The sequence below is a fragment of the Cnephaeus nilssonii genome (genome assembly GCF_951640355.1).
Source record: "Cnephaeus nilssonii genome assembly, chromosome: 15".
In the NCBI taxonomy this organism is placed as follows: Eukaryota; Metazoa; Chordata; class Mammalia; order Chiroptera; family Vespertilionidae; genus Cnephaeus; species Cnephaeus nilssonii.
The window spans coordinates 60,292,298-60,309,679 of record NC_137086.1 but is presented as its reverse complement, the minus strand read 5'-3'; the positions used below and the strand labels follow the sequence as shown (position 1 = coordinate 60,309,679).

The window sequence follows — 17,382 nt, the reverse complement described above, 5'->3', positions numbered from 1 at the left end:
CTAGTCTTTGCCTCTAATCTGTTTCAATGTCCTTGTGTACTAATTCAATAATTGTGTTATTTCTGGTCAGTTTCAACTGGCTGGTGTGCCCCTCAGTATGGCTTTTATTTTCATGCTTCTTTGCACCTCTGTGATTTCTTATTAGAGGCCAGATACTGTGAATTGTACTTCGCTGGGTGTTATATTTTGTCTTCTTACAAATGTTCTTAAGCTTTTTTCTGCCAGTTACTTGCAAACAGTTGTGTTCTAATTGAGCCTTGCTTTTAAGGTTTTAAGTTGGGACAAGAGGTAGGTTTACTGTGGGGCTAATTTCTCCACTCTTAAGTCCAGAGTCCTCCCACTGCTCTTCCAATGCCACGTGAGTTACAAGGTTTTCCACTATGGCTGTTGAAGGCAGGCATTATTTTCAGCTCTAAACACCATTTCCTCTAATCCTTTTGGGTAGGTCTTCCCTGGCCAGGAGTAAGTTCCTCACAAGCACTCTTTCGCCCACAAGTATTTGATGGGTTGATGGGTCCTTCTGCAGACCTCCTCAGTGCTCTTGCTGTGCAGCTCTGTCTCCTAAAGAATTCACCTGTGTGAACTCTAGCCACCTTGACTGCCTCTGACTCTCAACTCAGGGAGACCACCTGGTGCTGACCAGAGGATCCTTCCTGGAGCCTTGCACTTTTTCCAGATAGTAAGTGGGGATAATTTTGTTTCCCATCTCCAAGGGGTCATTGTCCTTTGTTGCCTGAAGTCCATGTCTTAATATTTCTTAGATATGTAAGGAGGGTAACCTAGCAAGACAAAAAACTTGCCTACTCAAGCCAAATATCATACACAGAATGTGGCCCCATCCTCATCCGATGTCACAGGTTGGGCACTTTCACCACCATCCTGCCCACCAAGGCCTCCTCCCTGTCCCACAGTGTCACTGGGCTACCCGCCCTCAGCCCAGCAGAGAGGAGGCCTGGAGGAGCCTGAGTGGGGAACCTGGATTCCCCCACTTGATAGCAACGAGGCAGTGCTCCCCTCCCAGCCCTGTGCAGCCAAGAGGACACCTGCTACAGGAGATTTCAATAACACCCTGAATTTCATAATTTTCTGAACATGTCCAGGATATAGCCAAAACCACTTGCCCTATCAAGAAAAAGCAATTTTCAACTGGAGTGAGAAAAGACAATCAAAGGATGCCAACACTGAGATGACACAGATTCTGAAATTATACAATAAAGATTTTAAAGCAGCCATCATAAAAATATTTCAGAAATCGCCCTAGCTGGTTTTGCTCAGTGGATAGAGCATCAGCCTTTGGACTGAAGGGTCCCAGGTTTGATTCCAGTCAAGGGCACGTGCCTGGGTTGCGGGCTCGATCCCCAGTGTGGGGTGTGTAGGAGGCAGCCGATCAATGATTCTCTCTCATCATTGATGTTTCTATCTCTTTCTCCCTCCTTCTCCCTTCCTCTCTGAAATCAACAAAAATATATTTTAAAATATATATTTCAGAAATTATAAGCACGCTTGAAACAATTTAAAAAAATACCTCATCAAAGAAATAAAAGGTTTTAAAAAAAGAAGCAAATGGAAATTTTAGAACTGGAATACCTAACAGCCAAAATAAAAATTTTAAATGGATGAGCACAAAAGCAGAATGAAGAGGAAAGAAATCAATGATTCTGAAGATATAACAATAGAAATTACCCAATTTGAACAACAGAGAGTAAGCAGACTATAAAAAAAAAAAAAAAAAGTGAACAGAGCCTCAGGAATGTGTGGGACACCAAAAACGATCTAACGTTTGTGCCAAGTATGTCCTTGACAAAGTATGTGAGTGCAACTGAAAAAACATCCGAAGACGCCCTAGCTGGTTTTGCTCAGTGGATAGAGCATCAGCTTGCGAACTAAAGGGTCCTGGGGTTCAATTCCGGTCAAGGGCACATGCCTGGATTGCGGGCTCGATCCCCAGTAGGGAGTGTGCAGGAGGCAGCTGAATTGATGTTTCTCTCTCATCGATGTGTCTAACTCTCTATCCCTCTCCCTCTCCCTTCCTCTCTGTAAAAAATCAATTAAAATAAATAAAGAAAATGGACAAAGGACCTGATTACACATTTCTTCAAGGAACATAAAAATGGCCAATAAGCACATGAAAAGATGCTCAACATCATTAGCCATGAGGGATGCAAGTCAAAACCACAAGATCACTTCACAACCACTAGAACAGCTATCACCAAAAGACAAAAAATATGTTGATAAGGATGTGGAGAGAACCTCACACATGGCTGGTGGGAATGTAAAGTGGTGCAGTGTAAAGTGGTGCAGTGTTTAGTCTGGCAGTTGACTTTGGTTCCTGACAGAGTTCCTAAATCATTTGTAATTTCCTGGGTGACAGGAGTGTCTTTTGTTGAGGTAACTCTGAGAGCTTGTTTGGAGGTTCTAGCAGGGGAGCGCAGCTACTCGTATACCCTTGACCGAAGACCGGTCCTCTCCTCTGGGGGGAAGGTCGTCCTCTTCGACCGAGCGCGCAGCTTCGGGAGGGACGCACATGGATCGGTGAGGGAGGAGGGGGACACCCGCCTAGCCAGCCAGATCAGCCGAATCAACCCTGGCAATCAATGGGGTGACAGATGTCGCAGCCAGATCGCCCTCACATCCTGTTGAGGTAACTCTGGGTGGGCTCCTGGATGAAAGCTGATTACCAGAAAGACCAAGTCATGATGAGAAGCTCTGAGCTCTGGCTGGGTAGCTCAGTTGGTTAGAGCATCATCCTGATATGCCAATGTTGTGGGTTTGATCCTGGTCAGGGCACATACAAGAAACAACCAATGAATGCATAAATAAGTAAAACAACAAATTGTTGTTTCTCTCTTAAAAAAAATAAAAGGCAGCTTTGAATTTTCTAGAACCCCAAGCTCCCATCTTCTAGAGGGGAGAGGGGCTAGAAATAGGGTTAATGATTGACCAATCGTGCCTATGTGAGAAAGCCTCCAAATGTATGGGGTCTGGAGAGCTTCCTTCCGGGTTGGTGAACATGGGGAGGTGTGGGAAGAGTGATGCCTTGAGTGGGCATGGAAGTTCCACACCCTTCCCACATGCTTCTCCCTAAGCACATCTTCCCTCTGGATGCTCATCTGTGTCTCATCGCATCCTTTTATAATAAAGTGGTAAATGTAAATAAGCTATTCCCCAAGTTCTGTGATCGTTCTAGTAAATCAATGGATCCCAATGAGGATGATCCTGGGATCTTTTGATTTACAGCCGGTCACAGTTGGAAGCATAGGTGACAACCCACCATAGGTTTGGCATCTGAAATGGGGGAGGGCAGTCTGTGCGACTGAGCCCTTAGCTTGTGGGATCTGACGCTCTCTCCAGGCAAAGAGTGTCAGAATTAATTGTAGGACACCCTTCTGGTACTGCAGAGAATTGCTTGGTGGGGGAGAAATCTGCCCCCATCTGGAGTCAAAAGTGTGTATATGGTAGTAGTGATGGTAAAGGAGAAACACAGAACTGTTTTTTTCCTACTCAAAATGATTAAAGGACTCTTGGAATATCAGGAGAAAAGAAAGAGCAATTGAAAGAGTAAAACTATGGGTAAATGAGATAGGGTTTGTTTTTTTCTTCCCCTTGAGCTTTCTCTATTATGTTTGCTGCTGGAAGCAGAAAGAATAGCACTAATGTGGTTTTCAATATCCATAGAGGAAATTTTAAAACAGTTAGAAATGGGGAGAGTGAAGAGATTTAAAGGGAGGTAAGGTCTACGTGTCACTTGGCTGGTAAAAGGCAACATCAGTAGACTGGTGATAAGCGATGTATGCATAACGCAATACCTAGGGCAGTGGTCGGCAAACTCATTAGTCAACAGAGCCAAATATCAACAGTACAACGATTGAAATTTCTTTTGAGAGCCAAATTTTTTAAACTTAAACTTCTTCTAATGCCACTTCTTCAAAATAGACTCGCCCAGGCCATGGTATTTTGTGGAAGAGCCACACTCAAGGGGCCAAAGGGCCTCATGTGGCTCACGAGCTGCAGTTTGCCGACCACGGACCTAGGGCAACCACTGAAATATCTATTCAAAGAGGCTTAATAAAAATAAAATTTCTAGAGTAAAAAAGAACAAGGCTTGCCCACTTTCCTCTACCTCCCAGTTGTGTGACTACAGTCAAGTAACTACCACTTGATTGCACATTATTTCTGATTGGGTCAGACCATCTGCCTAATTCATTTATGGTTATAGTTTACATAAATATTTAAAATAGTCTTGAACAAGGATATTATGCAAAGTTCCTAACACAGTGACTAATATATACCACATGCTCAATAAGTTAAAAGTGTAAGTATTTATTATTTGTAAATAAAGAACTTGAGGTTGGTCTTTCTTCTTAAAACAAAACAAACAAAAAAAGCCATGATGTTCCAAGGTGTGAGAGCTGAGTCTCCTCCAGGTGCTGACCTGACCAACAGGTGGATGAGGCCAAGGGGAACTCAGGTGGCAGCTCTCTTTAAACCCGACCACACAGAGCGCTTCATTCCCTGGGCTATCTTCACATCCTCCCAGTCCAGTTTGGTGTCTGGAACCTCATCTTCCGGCTCTGGATCCTTTCTCACGGCTCCCTGGGGTGAGGCGACCACAATGGGCAGAGGGCCGCATTCCTCCCGGAACTCCACAACGTGGAGACTCTTTTTATCAGCCAGCTGTTGGTGGGTTTCCTGGGCAAGACCAAATGGAGAAGAGCAGTTAGGTCTGTGAGGCACATCTGTAATTCAAAGAGCAGGAACTGCCTTCAGCCAGAGGGAAGTCGGCAGTGACAACACTGTACCACTTAGGACTTAAATACCCTTTCAGTTGATTCTGGGGTGAAATGTTGTAGGTGGAATAATCTCAGCCACACCTTCCTGCCCACAATGCGGACAGAGGGAAGGCGTTGTCCTTCCAAGCCCTGCCAACCATGTGCCAGGCTGTGCCCAAAATCAATCTGAATCTCATCAAGCCCCAGTCCAGCTCCCAATTCACAGGACACAAAGGGAAAGAAAATGTGGAGGATCCACATGCAGACATGTAGTCAGCACCAGACTGGGAAACCACAGTACGAACAAGCCTGGTTTCTTCTACTAACCAAATGCAAGAAAAAAGAAGGGAACCTACACATTAAAAATGACTTAAAAGACACAGCAAAAACTTAGAATGTATTGACCCATCAGCAACCTGATTCAAACAAATTGCATAAAAAATTACTTTTAAATGGATTATTTTTAATATATATTTTTATTGATTTCAGAAAGGGAGAGGGAGAGGGAGAGAGAGATGGAAACATCAATGATGAGAATCACTGATTGGCTGCCTCCTGCATGCCCCCTACTGGTGATTGAGTTCACAACCCAGGCCATGTGCCCTTGACCAAAATCGAACCCGGATCACTCTGCCGCTCTATCCACTGAGCCAAACTGGCTAGGGCTAAATGGACATTTCTATGAGCTCCAATGAGATGTGTGATAATACTAAATTCCCGTTAATTCTTTAGGTAATAAAGTAAGTAGTATTGTGGGGTACTTTCAAATTCTTATCTTTCAGATACATATTTATGGATAAAATAAAATGATGTGGAGGTGGTCCTGCTGGCACGGCTGAGAGTGCCAGGGGATTCATAACAGAAGGTAGCCATCCAAGTCCGGAAACAGGCAAATAAAATCAGTGGATGGTTTACAGATGGTTTCTTAAAATATCCGATATGTTCAATCTCATGTTTCCAGGTTCTGTCTACCTTGTGGTATTCTCTCTAATACTACATTATGTTTGAAATTAGAAAAGAGATGAGCTGTTTCATAAAAACAAACTAATTTAAATCAGTGTCTTACAATAAGTAGCACATTACTTAAATTGGTGGCACTTTTTCTCTTGAGTAGCACATTAAATAATGCAACTTTTTTATAGCCAGTGGTATCTGGGATAGTTACATTAGAAGATTCAAAGTACTAACATAAAGCAAAAATATCATATAGGTGAATAAATGTACTTGATCATAAATATGAGCTATCTAAAACCAATCTTGCCCTAGCTGGTTTGCCTCAGTGGACAGAGCCTCTGCCTGCGGACTAAAGGGTCCTGGGATCAATTCCAGTCAAGGGCACATGCCTGGGTTGTGGGCTCGATCCCCAGTAAGTAGGGGGTGTGCAGGAGGCAGCCAATCAATGATTCTCTCTCATTGATGTTTCTATCTCATTCTTCCTCTCCCTTCCTCTCTGAAATAAAAATATTTAAAAAGTTAACAATCTTAGTCACATCAAATAATTAAACCTCTAACAATAAGTTTAAATTTAGAAGTACTTTTGAAGGATATTTTGGATAGTACACACACACACACACACACACACACACACACACACAGAGCTATTCAAAAAAGGTATTTTATTTTTTTAATTTAAATTCTTAATTGTTTAAAGTATTACGAGTCTCCTTTTTCCCCCAGCACATGCCCTCACTCCCCTACTGTCTGTGTCCATTGATTATGCTCATATGCATGCATATAAGTCCTTTGATCTCTTACCACCTCAGGGTTGGACAGTCTGTTTGATGCTTCTATGTCTCTGGTTCTATTTCTGTTCATCAGTTTATGCTGTTTGTTATATTCCACAAATGAGTGAGATCATGTGATATTTATCTTTCTCTGACTGGCTTATTTCGCTTAGCATAATGCTCTTCAGTTCCATCCATGCTGTTGCAAATGGTAAAAATTCTTTCTTTTTTATAGCAGCATAGTATTCCATTGTGTAGATGTACCAGTGTTTTAACCCACTCATCTACTGATGGGCACTTAGGCTGTTTCCAAATATTAGCTATTGTAAATTGTGCTATGAACATAGGGGTGCATATATCCTTTCTGACTGGTGTTTCTGATTTTTTGGGATATATTCCTAGAAGTGGGATTACTGGGTCAAATGGAAGTTCCATTTTTAATTTATTAAGGAAACTCCAAACTGTTTTCCACAGTGGCTACACCAGTCTCCATTCCCACCAGCAGTGCACGAGGGTTCCTTTTTCTCCACATCCTCGCCAGCATTGTCATTTGTTGATGATAGCCATTCTGACAGGTGAGAAATGGTACCTCATTGTTGTTTGGATTTGCATCTCTCAGATGATTAATGACTTTGAGCATGTTTTCATATGTCTCTTGGCCTCCTGTATGTCCTCTTTTGAAAAGTGTCTATTTAGCTCCTTTGCCCATTTTTTGAGTAGATCGTTTATCTTCCTTTTGTTAAGCTGTATGAGTTCCCTGTAAATTTCTGAGGTTAAACCCTTATTGGAGATAACATTGGCAAATATGTCAAATACAGTGGGCTTTCTTGTTGTTTTATCGATGGTTTCTTTTGCTGTGCAGAACCTTTTTATTTTGATGTAGTCCCATTTGTTTATTTTTTTCCTTAGTTTCCATTGCCGTAGGAACTGTATCAGTAAAGATATTGCTACGACATATGTCTGCTATTTTGCTGCCTATGGATTCTTCTAAGATTTTTACGGTTTCCCGTCTGTTTAAGTCCTTTATCCATTTTGAGTTTATTTTTGTATATGGTGTAAGTTGGTAGTCTAGTTTCATTTTCTTGCATGTATCTGTCCAATTTTCCCAACACCATTTATTAAAGAGACTGTCTTGACTCCATTGTATATTCTTGCCTCCTTTTTCAAATATTAATTGAGCACAATGGCTTGGGTCAATTTCTGGGTTCTCTGTTCTGTTCCGTTGGTCTATATGTCTGTTCTTGTGCCAGTACCAGGCAGTTTTGAGAACAGTGGCTTTGTAATATAGCTTGATATCTGGTATTGTGATTCCTCTAACTTTGTTCTTCTTTCTCAAGATTGCTGCAGCTATTTGGGGTCTTTTTTTATTCCAGATAAATTTTTGGAGAGTTTGTTCTAGGTCTTTGAAATATGCCATTAGTGTTTTAATGGGGATTGCACTGAATCTATAGATTGTTTTGGGTAGTATGGACATTTTAATGATGTTGATTCTACCAATCCATGAACATGGTATATTCTTCCATTTGTTTATGTCTTCCTCTATCTCTTTTTTTAGTGTCCTGTAATTTTCTGAGTACAAGTCCTGTACCTCCTTGGTTAAGTTTATTCCTAGGTATATTCCTTTTAAACAAAGCCCTTTCTTTTCATTAATTTTCCTATTTTGAACAGAGAGAGCTACAATGATTCCACAGATAACTTTGTTCAAAAACAGCCATCAAACTCTCTGTAAGGAAGCCTGTCAAAATCCTCAACAAACGGAGGCCACAGAAAGGAGTCTCTTAAACCCAGCTGTTTTATCTGCTCATGCAGCTCTGCTAAGATCTACCCCTCCTTTCAAGGGGTAGTCAGGTCTTCCTGCCCACTGGAAGCAGTGACCGTGACTGTGACCCCCCTGGACTGAGGGGGCAGGTGGCAGTAGCCCAAAGCTCCCAACTGTGTGTGACAGCCTGGTGTATTGGGGTTCATGGCTCCTCAGAGGTCAGACAGCTGCCAGAACGACCTGTGCCGGGACCATGGACACTGCTTCCCCTAAGACAGCTCTCATGAGTGGAGCAGGGGCTGAGAGGCTCACACCAGTCCCATCGGAAAGGTCTAAATTAGGAAATGGACTTTCTCTTTTTATTTTAATTCTATATTGTTGGAGATTTAGAACAAGCAAGTATTCTTTTCATAATAAAACAGAGTCTAATTAGTAACTTTTAAAAATAATTAATTTTGAAAGTTCAAAACACCCATGAAGTATTTTTTAAAGGTTAATCTTCATGAACTAACTCTTCAGTTGGATGAACTACCTGATTAGTCAGCATAAAACCCATGTCTTCAGGTGGCCCCAGGACATGGTAGTCTCAATGTACACAATTGAAATGCAAACCAGAACTTCCGTTTCAGACCCAAGGCACTGTTACCTGGCAAGAGAGCCCATGGAAGAGGCCCCGGGTGAGGTTGAGCATGTTCACGGACCCCGAGACCTTGGCATACATATCTTTGATGCCAATGAGACGGCAGATGGTGATGATGGCCCGGTGGCAGTGGAGACCGTAGCCTAGAAAAGGGAAGAATCAGTCAGTCCCTGCTGCTTTCACACAGCTCCAGGCTCTGGGTTTAGGAGACTCTGGTTCACAGTCTAGCTCATCACTTCCCAGCTGGGTGACCCTTGACAAGTTACTTAACTTCCCCGGTGATCCTTATTTAAATGTTATTTGAACCAAAGAAATAGCATAAATGTCTTGAGCACGTGGGCAAAAATACAGGGTTGTTATGAAGATGAACTGAGCTGCGTGACAGTTCCTCGCATCCTGCTAAGAACTAACCATCGAGGGACACATCTGTTGTCACCCCTTGATTGCTTGTCTGCACTGAGCAGAGGTCTACTATCTTCTCCTGGAAAGACTCCTGGGTTTGTAACACTCTCCTCTGGTGGTCTCCTGACCCATCCTTCTCACTTCCTCATAGGCCTGACCTCCAGCCACGTGCCCTATTAATGTCTACTTACAATACCTGCGCCAGGAATAGCTTTAAAAACAAACCAAATATATCTCTTCCCCTTTAAAGCCCTTACTTCCCATTATTCTCTGAATTAAAATAAAATAAAATAAAAAACCCCACCCCACCCCCAAAGCCCTCTATTACCTGACATCTCGCTGACCTCATGCAGACTCCACCCTCCTGGTGCTGGCGTTCCCACCTGGGGGACTTTGCACTTGGCATTTCCCTGCCTGTTCTCCATACGGCTACTTCTCACCTTAAATGTTTCACTTAAATCCCTCATCCTCGGGGGTCAATCTTTAACCACAAGATTGAAGGTGTCACCCTTCCTTCCCAAGGCCAGGATCTCCCTAAACCGGCATCCTGACTGCTGCTTCAGGCCCTCAGCAGAACCTGTCTATCCGATGTTCCCCTCAGGTAGAATGTGGCAAAGTCCCCCAGCACCAGGAGGGTGGAGTCTGCATGAGGTTAGTGAGATGTCAGGTCATAGAGGGCTTTGGGGGTGGGGTGGAATTCTTTATTTTATTTTATTTTAATTCTGAGAATAATGGGAAGTAAGGGCTTTAAAGGGGAAGAGATATGTTTGGTATGCAGTGAACCTGTCTATCCGATGTTCCCCTCAGGTAGAATGTGGGCTCCATGAGAGTTGGATATGGTTCACTGCTGTGTTCCCAGAGCCTAGACCAGTACCTGGCAAATGCAGGTGGGAGTGAGTGAGAGAAAAGAGCTTCAAGTTTAGATGCTAACATTCTGATTAGCCAGATGTAAAACTCAGAAACCTCCCCACTCACTTTAAGGCACAGCATTTTTCTTGCTGATTCAATATATGTGTGTAAAAACTATATTCTTACCTAGAACTGTCCTATTTGAAAGAGAAAATTAATTGTGGGCTAGCTATGCCAGATCATTTGAGAACTGAGGGCTTTAGAAGGTGGCTAAAGATAGGCTAACAATGCAGTGGTCTGTTCTTTTATGTGGAGTTATATACACACAGAATATATGCCCATGTGTGAAGGTGTATAGATACACACACACCTAGAGAGGTGCACATGCAAGAAAGTGCAAGGCACATGTTTAGAGGGGCCTCGGAGGCTCACTGGATGACCTGGGCATCATGGGCAGCACTCGAGGGAAGGTGTGCATGCTGCACAGCACCTAGACCATACGAGATGCTCCACCAATGATAGCCATTATTTTGCAGAACCTATCAACAACGTTAAGTGAAGGCTTACTATATGTACTTTGATTGTGAAGACTTCAAATGTAAAGAAAACATTTGTTTAATAAAAGCTAAATTCATGTGTGTATGGTATAGGAAAAGCTTTGTAGTGCTGTGTGAGGAAGGAGATACTGTCCTGCAGCCAAGGCAGAAGTGCCTATGTTTAAAGCTTAGGAACATGGCATTCTCGATCTCCCCAGGAGATGCACATGTACATTCACGAAGATACACAAGCATCTTTCTTACTTTCCTTAATACAGTTTTCCTATTTGGCACTCTTTTGGTTATTAATATCCTCCCACAGAAATAGTGATGCACATGCTTCAGGAAAAGCTATCTATAATGTATCATACTGCTTTAGCAGAATATTTAACCCCAATGCACAGGTAATAGGTTAAACTATATAGAAACCTGAAAAATATAGAAGACAAAGAAGATAAAAAATGCTAACCTCTATAATTAAATTAAAATTTGAGAGAGAGGGAAAGAGAGGGGGAGAGAGAGAGAGAGAGAGAGAGAGAGAGAGAGAGAGAGAGAGAGAGAGGTGTGCACTCACCCTGACCAGTAATGGAACATGACACCCCCTGGTGTATGAGGTGATACTCCAACTGAGCCACACTGGCCAGGGTGGGAGGCAGTTTCAAAAACCAATTAGGTATAAAAATTATTCAGGCTTCTTAAAAATCTAACTTAGGCTTCCTGTTTGGTATTTTCAAAATGAGCTCAAGTAAAAGTGAGCAAAGTAAAGGACATAATAGAACTACTATAACTGCACTGCTTTATCTTCAAAAAATTTTAAGAGTTTTTAAGTTACCTCTGGGTTGTTTCTTCATCTTGATATGTGTTCTTTTAAACCTTAAAGAGATATCATGGAATACTGGAGGGTAAAAACATAAAGATGAACAAGGTTAGGTATGAGCTTTAATGCCCTTGCAAATATTACACAGCAACTAATACAACCATAAGGAGCCAGCACACAGTGTCCAAGGATAACTGACAAAGTTTGATTTACCCATCACCACCTTCTCAGGAGAGAAAGTTTGCTTCTACATTTTACATGTTTATTGTAAGAATGTAGCAACAAGCACAGAAAAACAAAGTTACCATCTTATATATATACTAGAGGCCCAGTGCACAAAATTCATGCAGGGGGGGCCGGTGTCCCTCAGCCCAGCCTGCACCCTCTCCAATTTGGGACCCCTCGAGGGATGTCCGACTGCCCGATACCGGTAGGATCAGGCCTAAATGGGCAGTCGGACATCCCTCTCACAATCCAGGACTGCTGGCTCCCAACTGCTCACCTGCCTGCCTTCCTGATTGCCCCTAACCACTCCCCTGCCAGCCTGACTGCCCCTAATTGCCCTCCCCTGCAGGCCTGGTCACCCCCAACTGCCCTCCCCTGCAGGCCTGGTCCCTCCTAACTGCTCTCCCCTGCAGGCCTGGGTCCCCCCCAACTGCCCTTCCCTAGAGGCCTGGTTGCCCCCAACTCCCCTCCTCTGCCGGCCTGGTCACCCCTAACTGCCCTCCCCTGAAGGCTTGATCACCCCCAACTGCCCTCCCTTGCAGGCCTGGTCTCTCCCAACTGCCCTCCCCTGCTGGCCATCTTGTGGTGGCCATCTTGTGTTTACATGGGGGCAGACAACTTTGACCACATGGGGGCAGCCATCTTTGTGTGTTGGAGTGATGGTCAATTTGCATATTACTCTTTTATTAGATAGGATATATAAAGAGACAGGGTCTGTAATGACCGAAGGCTGAAAGGCTCAACCAAACACCAGAAGTCAGTGTTGAGTTGCCGTGGCGACCCAGCACTGATTGCAGCCGGTGCCGGGGCAGCGACCCAGCACTGACTGCGGAGGGGGCTGCAGATTAGGCCCGGAGAGAGAGGCAGGGTCTGATCTGCAGCCTCAGTGGCAGCTGTTGATCAGCCGTTGCCTCTCTTTCTCTCCGGGCTTCACCAGCAGCCACGTCTCTGTTTCTCTACAGGCCTCCACAGGGCTGCTGATCAGCCCCGCCTTTTTGATCAGGCCCAGAGATAGGCCCGGAGATGCGGACTGGCATAGAAACTGACCAATCAGAACCAAATCTGGGTGAAGTGCCAGGAGCCAATGGCTGCCTAGGAGGCGGAGCTTTTGATGCTGACTGACATAGAAACCAACCAATCAGAACCTAATCTTGGTGAACTACAAAGGCAGAACCTAATGTGGGGGCTGAGGAGGGATTTTAAGGGCAACAGTTGTTTGGTGTAAGGTGTAAGAAAGAGGTTCAATTTTTTAATGACCGGTTTGGCAGTATAGTGCATATGGCTGGCTATCAGTCCAGATATAGGGATTATGTGTTTTCTCGGCCAATAGCATCTCCTCCTGCTAAAAAAGGCTTTTCCCCCCAGTTTAAGCAATCCTATCCTATATAAGCTATCTATACTAATAAAAAACTAATATGCTAACTAGACCAGGAGATCTTCCGGACATCCTTCCAGAAAAAAACATGGTGGTGGGGTCGAGGCAGAGGTGGTTAGGGGTGATCAGGCTGGCAGGGCGGGGGGGGGGGCAGTTGGGGGCGAGCAGGCCAGCACGGGGGGCAGTTGGGGGTGAGCAGGCCAGCATAGGGGGCAGCTGGGGTCTATCAGGCCAGCGGGGGGCGGGGGGGGTGACAGTTGGGGGCGAGCTGGCTGGCGGTGGGGAGGGCAGTTGGAGGCAAGCAGGCCAGCAGAGGGTGCAGGTGGGGCAATAAGGCTGGCAGGGGAAACAGTTGGGGGCCATGAGGCCAGCCGGGGAGGGCAGTTGGGGGGCATGAGGCAAGCGGGGGGGTAGGTGGTGGTGATCAGGTCGGCAGGGAGGGGGCAGTTGGGAGCAACCATGCTGGCGGGGGGGGGGTAGTTGGGGGTGAGCAGGCCGGCAAAGGGGGGAGGGGCAGTTGGGGGCGAGCTGGCCAGCACAGGGGGCAGTTGGGGGCAAGCTGGCTGGTGAGGGGGGGGCAGCTGAGGGCAAGCAGGCCGGCAAGGGGGGGCAGGTGGTGGTGATCAGGCTGGCGGGGTGGGGCAGTTGTGGGTGAGCAGGCTGGCAGCGGGGGCAGTTGGGGGTGAGCTGGCTGGCAGGCAGAATGGTTAGGGGTGATCAGGCAGGCAGGCAGGCAGGCAGGTGAGCGGTTAGGAGCCAGCGGTCCCTGATTGTGAGAGGTCCCAGATTAGAGGCTGCAGGACGGGCTGAGGGACACCCCGCCCCCACCCCCATGCATGAATTTCGTGCACCAAATCACTAGTAGAAATATACTGCCACACAATGAGCAAGCACAGCCTTGCAAATTTTAAAAGAAAAGATTAACACTCACTTGTATGGTCTTCATATCGTTCTATATAATGCAAATAGTGAACTGCTCTGTTCTTTGCCTGAAAGATGAAAAATATTTTTCTTAAATCTACTGTTGGAATGTACCTTTTCTCAGAGAGTTCAAAAAATATCTTTTGCCCTGGTTGGTGTTGCATCAGCCCTCACACCAAAGGGTCTGGGGTTTGTTTCCCAGTCAAGGACATGTACCTGGGTTGCAGATTGGTCCAGGCCCCGGTCAGGAGGCAACCAATCTATGTGTCTTTTTCACATAGATGCTTCTCTCTCCTCTCGCCCCCCTCCCATTCCTCCCTTCCACTCTAAAAATCAATGGAAAAAATATCCTCCGGTGAGGATGAACAAAAAACCTCATAAAATACTAGAGGCCCAGTGCACAAAATTCGTGCACAGGTAGGGTCCCTAGGCCTGGCTGGTGATCAGGGTCAATCTGCGGGGCGACTGGTGAACTCACACTGGCACCCGCCTTGGCCGGCCTGGCACCGCCTGCTTGCCAGCCCCGGTCCCCGACACCACTGCTGCCGGTCACCTCCCTCTGCGGGGTGACCAACAGGGCGATTGGGGGAGGAGGGCCTGCTTGCACCCGCCTTGGCTGGCCTGGGGTCTGCGGGCTGGGGACAGCTCCTGCATTGAGCATATGCCCCCTGGTGGTCAGTGCGCATCATAGTAACTGGTCATTCAGCTGGTCGTTTCACTGTTTGGTCGATTTGCATATTAGGCTTTTATTATATAGGATTTTATTATGGAAAATTTCAAAGTTACACAACAATTTCAGTATATATTTCTAAAAGCTAAAAATTTAATAAAAAAAGAAACTTAACCACACTATCACTATCACAACCTCAAAAAATTAACAATAATTCCTTGGTGTCCTTGGACATTCTGTCAGTGTGAGACACTTTCCCAGCTGTCTCACAATTTTGGAAACAATCACAAGTCTGATGAAAATGATGTGAAAGAACATAGGTTTCAGAAACTGCTCTTTGTGAGATGTGGAAACTTGGACAGGAAGCCTCAGGAGAAGGTTATTGTAGTTTATTTTTATGTGTGGTTTCCATCATGTCTAGTACTTTGCCATTGATCTCTTACTGTCAATGAAAGAAAAACGTACGTACTTTTCTGAACGCGTCCGCCCGATCAGTGGCTTTCCCAATGGCAAAACCTTTAAAAGAAAAAGCCAAAATATGAAAAAAGGCATATATTTGGCACATCTTTGACCACATTTCAAGTTTCAGCTCCTACAATATTTCATAGCACTTCATTTCTCCTCTGCCCACAGAAAACCTGCTATACTAAATGAATGACAAAGCAGGAGGCTACAGAGATTTGCTTCTCTGTTCTGGGACATTTGGGAAACGGTACACTTTTGGGATATAAAATCCATAACATTCCCTTTTATTAATCTCTACATAAAACTAAGTTTACTCAATAAAAAATAAAACTAAACATGGTTTTGAATATTTTTGAAAACAGATTAAAATAACCAGAAAGGTTGGGAAAACATACATTGCTATAGAGTAAAACCATGATTTCACTGGAACCTTCAAATGCAATTCGGATTTCAAAGAACTAGGAGATAAAAATCAATGATTCTTGAGTTTGTGGGTACTTAACTCCATGAAGTGAGGTTTATCACAAGTTACCATAAATGCCTCCACTGTCTGCTGTCACCATTAATTATTTAAAGTAACATAAAACTGCTCCATAAGAGACACAAGACATATGAAAACCTGCGACAAATGATTCCAATTCCTAATTTAACCATACAAGTCCTACAGGAAAATATGAGTGAATTTATTTATAATCTTCAAATGAAGGTTTTCTAAGCATAAAACCAGAAATCCAGACACAAAACCAGAAGTAATAAAAGACTGATAAATTTGCTACATAAAGGTTTAAAACTTCTATGGGTTAAAATTTACAAGTGGAAAAAATAAAAAACTAAGTCAAAATATGTGATAGGCAAAGGGCCAATGTCCATAACTCACAAAGAACTATATCCTCAATGAGGAGAACAGCCAAAAAACATGCAAAACAGAAAAATGGGCAAAGCAAATGAACTGACAGACCTCAAAGAAGAAATAATAATGGCCAATAAACATGCAAAATGATGTCCAAGCTCTCATAGAGAAAAAAATGGAAATCAAAACAGAGATAGTTTTCACTATGATACTGATGATCAGTAACATTTTATTATACTCAGGGCTGGCAAGGGTGAGGGTACAGATGAACATAAATCGATGTAACCTTTTGGGAGGGTTCTGGCAATACTTATCAACATTCAAAATGCATACAATTTTGAGGCAGCAACTTCAGTGCAAGAAATTTCCCCTATTGACTTTTGTACCAAAGTATAACAAATTACATGTACAAGAAGTCATTTTGTTTTAAAAAAAAATACTACAAAATTGGGCTCAACATAAATATTCAACAAAGGGAAAAGGTAACAAAAATTACATTTATCCACACAATGGAAAACTATGCAATCAGTACAAAGAATGAGGGGGAATCTGTTTATGCTAATACAGGAAGATCTCTGGATAATGCTAACTGAGAAAAGTTAGGTACATAATTATGAGCATGTTATGATCCCTTTATGTAAATTAAAAAAAAAGATATATGAATAAAGAATTTCTGGTAAAGATACAAAAATAACTGTTAAGACTGATTTCCTTTGGCAACATACTATACATATGTATGACTTATTTTTAAAGTGTCATGTAGTTAATTAGGCAGTTTTCTTTCCCTTACACATTCAATAAACATTCACTATGGAAACTTTATAGAAAAGAAGAAAATTTAAATGAATGGCCAACCTATGAATTAGAGTAAATGTTATTAACCTTTTCAGTATATAGCCTTCCATTCTTCCCTTTGCATATAAACATCCTATATAATAAAAGGGTAATATGCTAATTGACCCTAAGGGAGGAACGACCAGTCACTATGACGTGCACTGACCACCAAGGGGCAGATGCTCAACGCAGGAGCTACCCTGGGGTGGTCAGTGCGCTTCCGCAGGGAGAGTGCCGCTCAGCCAGAAGCCAGCTCATGGTTGGCTAAGTGCAGTGGCGGTGGCGGGAACCCCTCCCGCCTCCGTGGCAGCACTAAGGATGTCTGACTGACAGCTTAGGCCCACTCCCTCCGGGAGAGTGGGCCTAAGCAGTAGGTCAGACATCACCCAAGGGGTCCCGGACTGCAAGAGGGCACAGACCAGGCTGAGGGACACCAACCGCCCGCCACCCCCCGCAAGTGCACGAATTTTCGTGCACGGGGCCTCTTGTACTTTATAAAAAATTTATTGGATGATATTGGTTAATAGGATCATATACCATAGATTT

At 43.9% G+C, this 17,382-nt stretch overlaps 1 protein-coding gene across 4 annotated transcripts in view; it reads right to left on the bottom strand.

Annotated features, from left to right (window-relative positions):
• Positions 1-4,306: 4,306 nt before the first annotated feature.
• MRPS5 (mitochondrial ribosomal protein S5) overlaps positions 4,307-17,382 on the bottom strand; it is a 30,184-nt gene continuing 17,108 nt past the window's right edge. For all 4 annotated transcript variants that reach the window (XM_079792802.1, XM_079792799.1, XM_079792800.1 and 1 more), the window contains exons 8-12: positions 15,157-15,203; positions 14,028-14,085; positions 11,512-11,574; positions 8,899-9,035; positions 4,307-4,689 (exon numbers count right to left, since the gene is read on the bottom strand). In XM_079792802.1, coding sequence (XP_079648928.1) covers positions 4,465-4,689; positions 8,899-9,035; positions 11,512-11,574; positions 14,028-14,085; positions 15,157-15,203 — 530 coding nt within the window. In that variant the 3' untranslated portion in view covers positions 4,307-4,464. The remainder of the gene's footprint in view (positions 4,690-8,898; positions 9,036-11,511; positions 11,575-14,027; positions 14,086-15,156; positions 15,204-17,382) is intronic.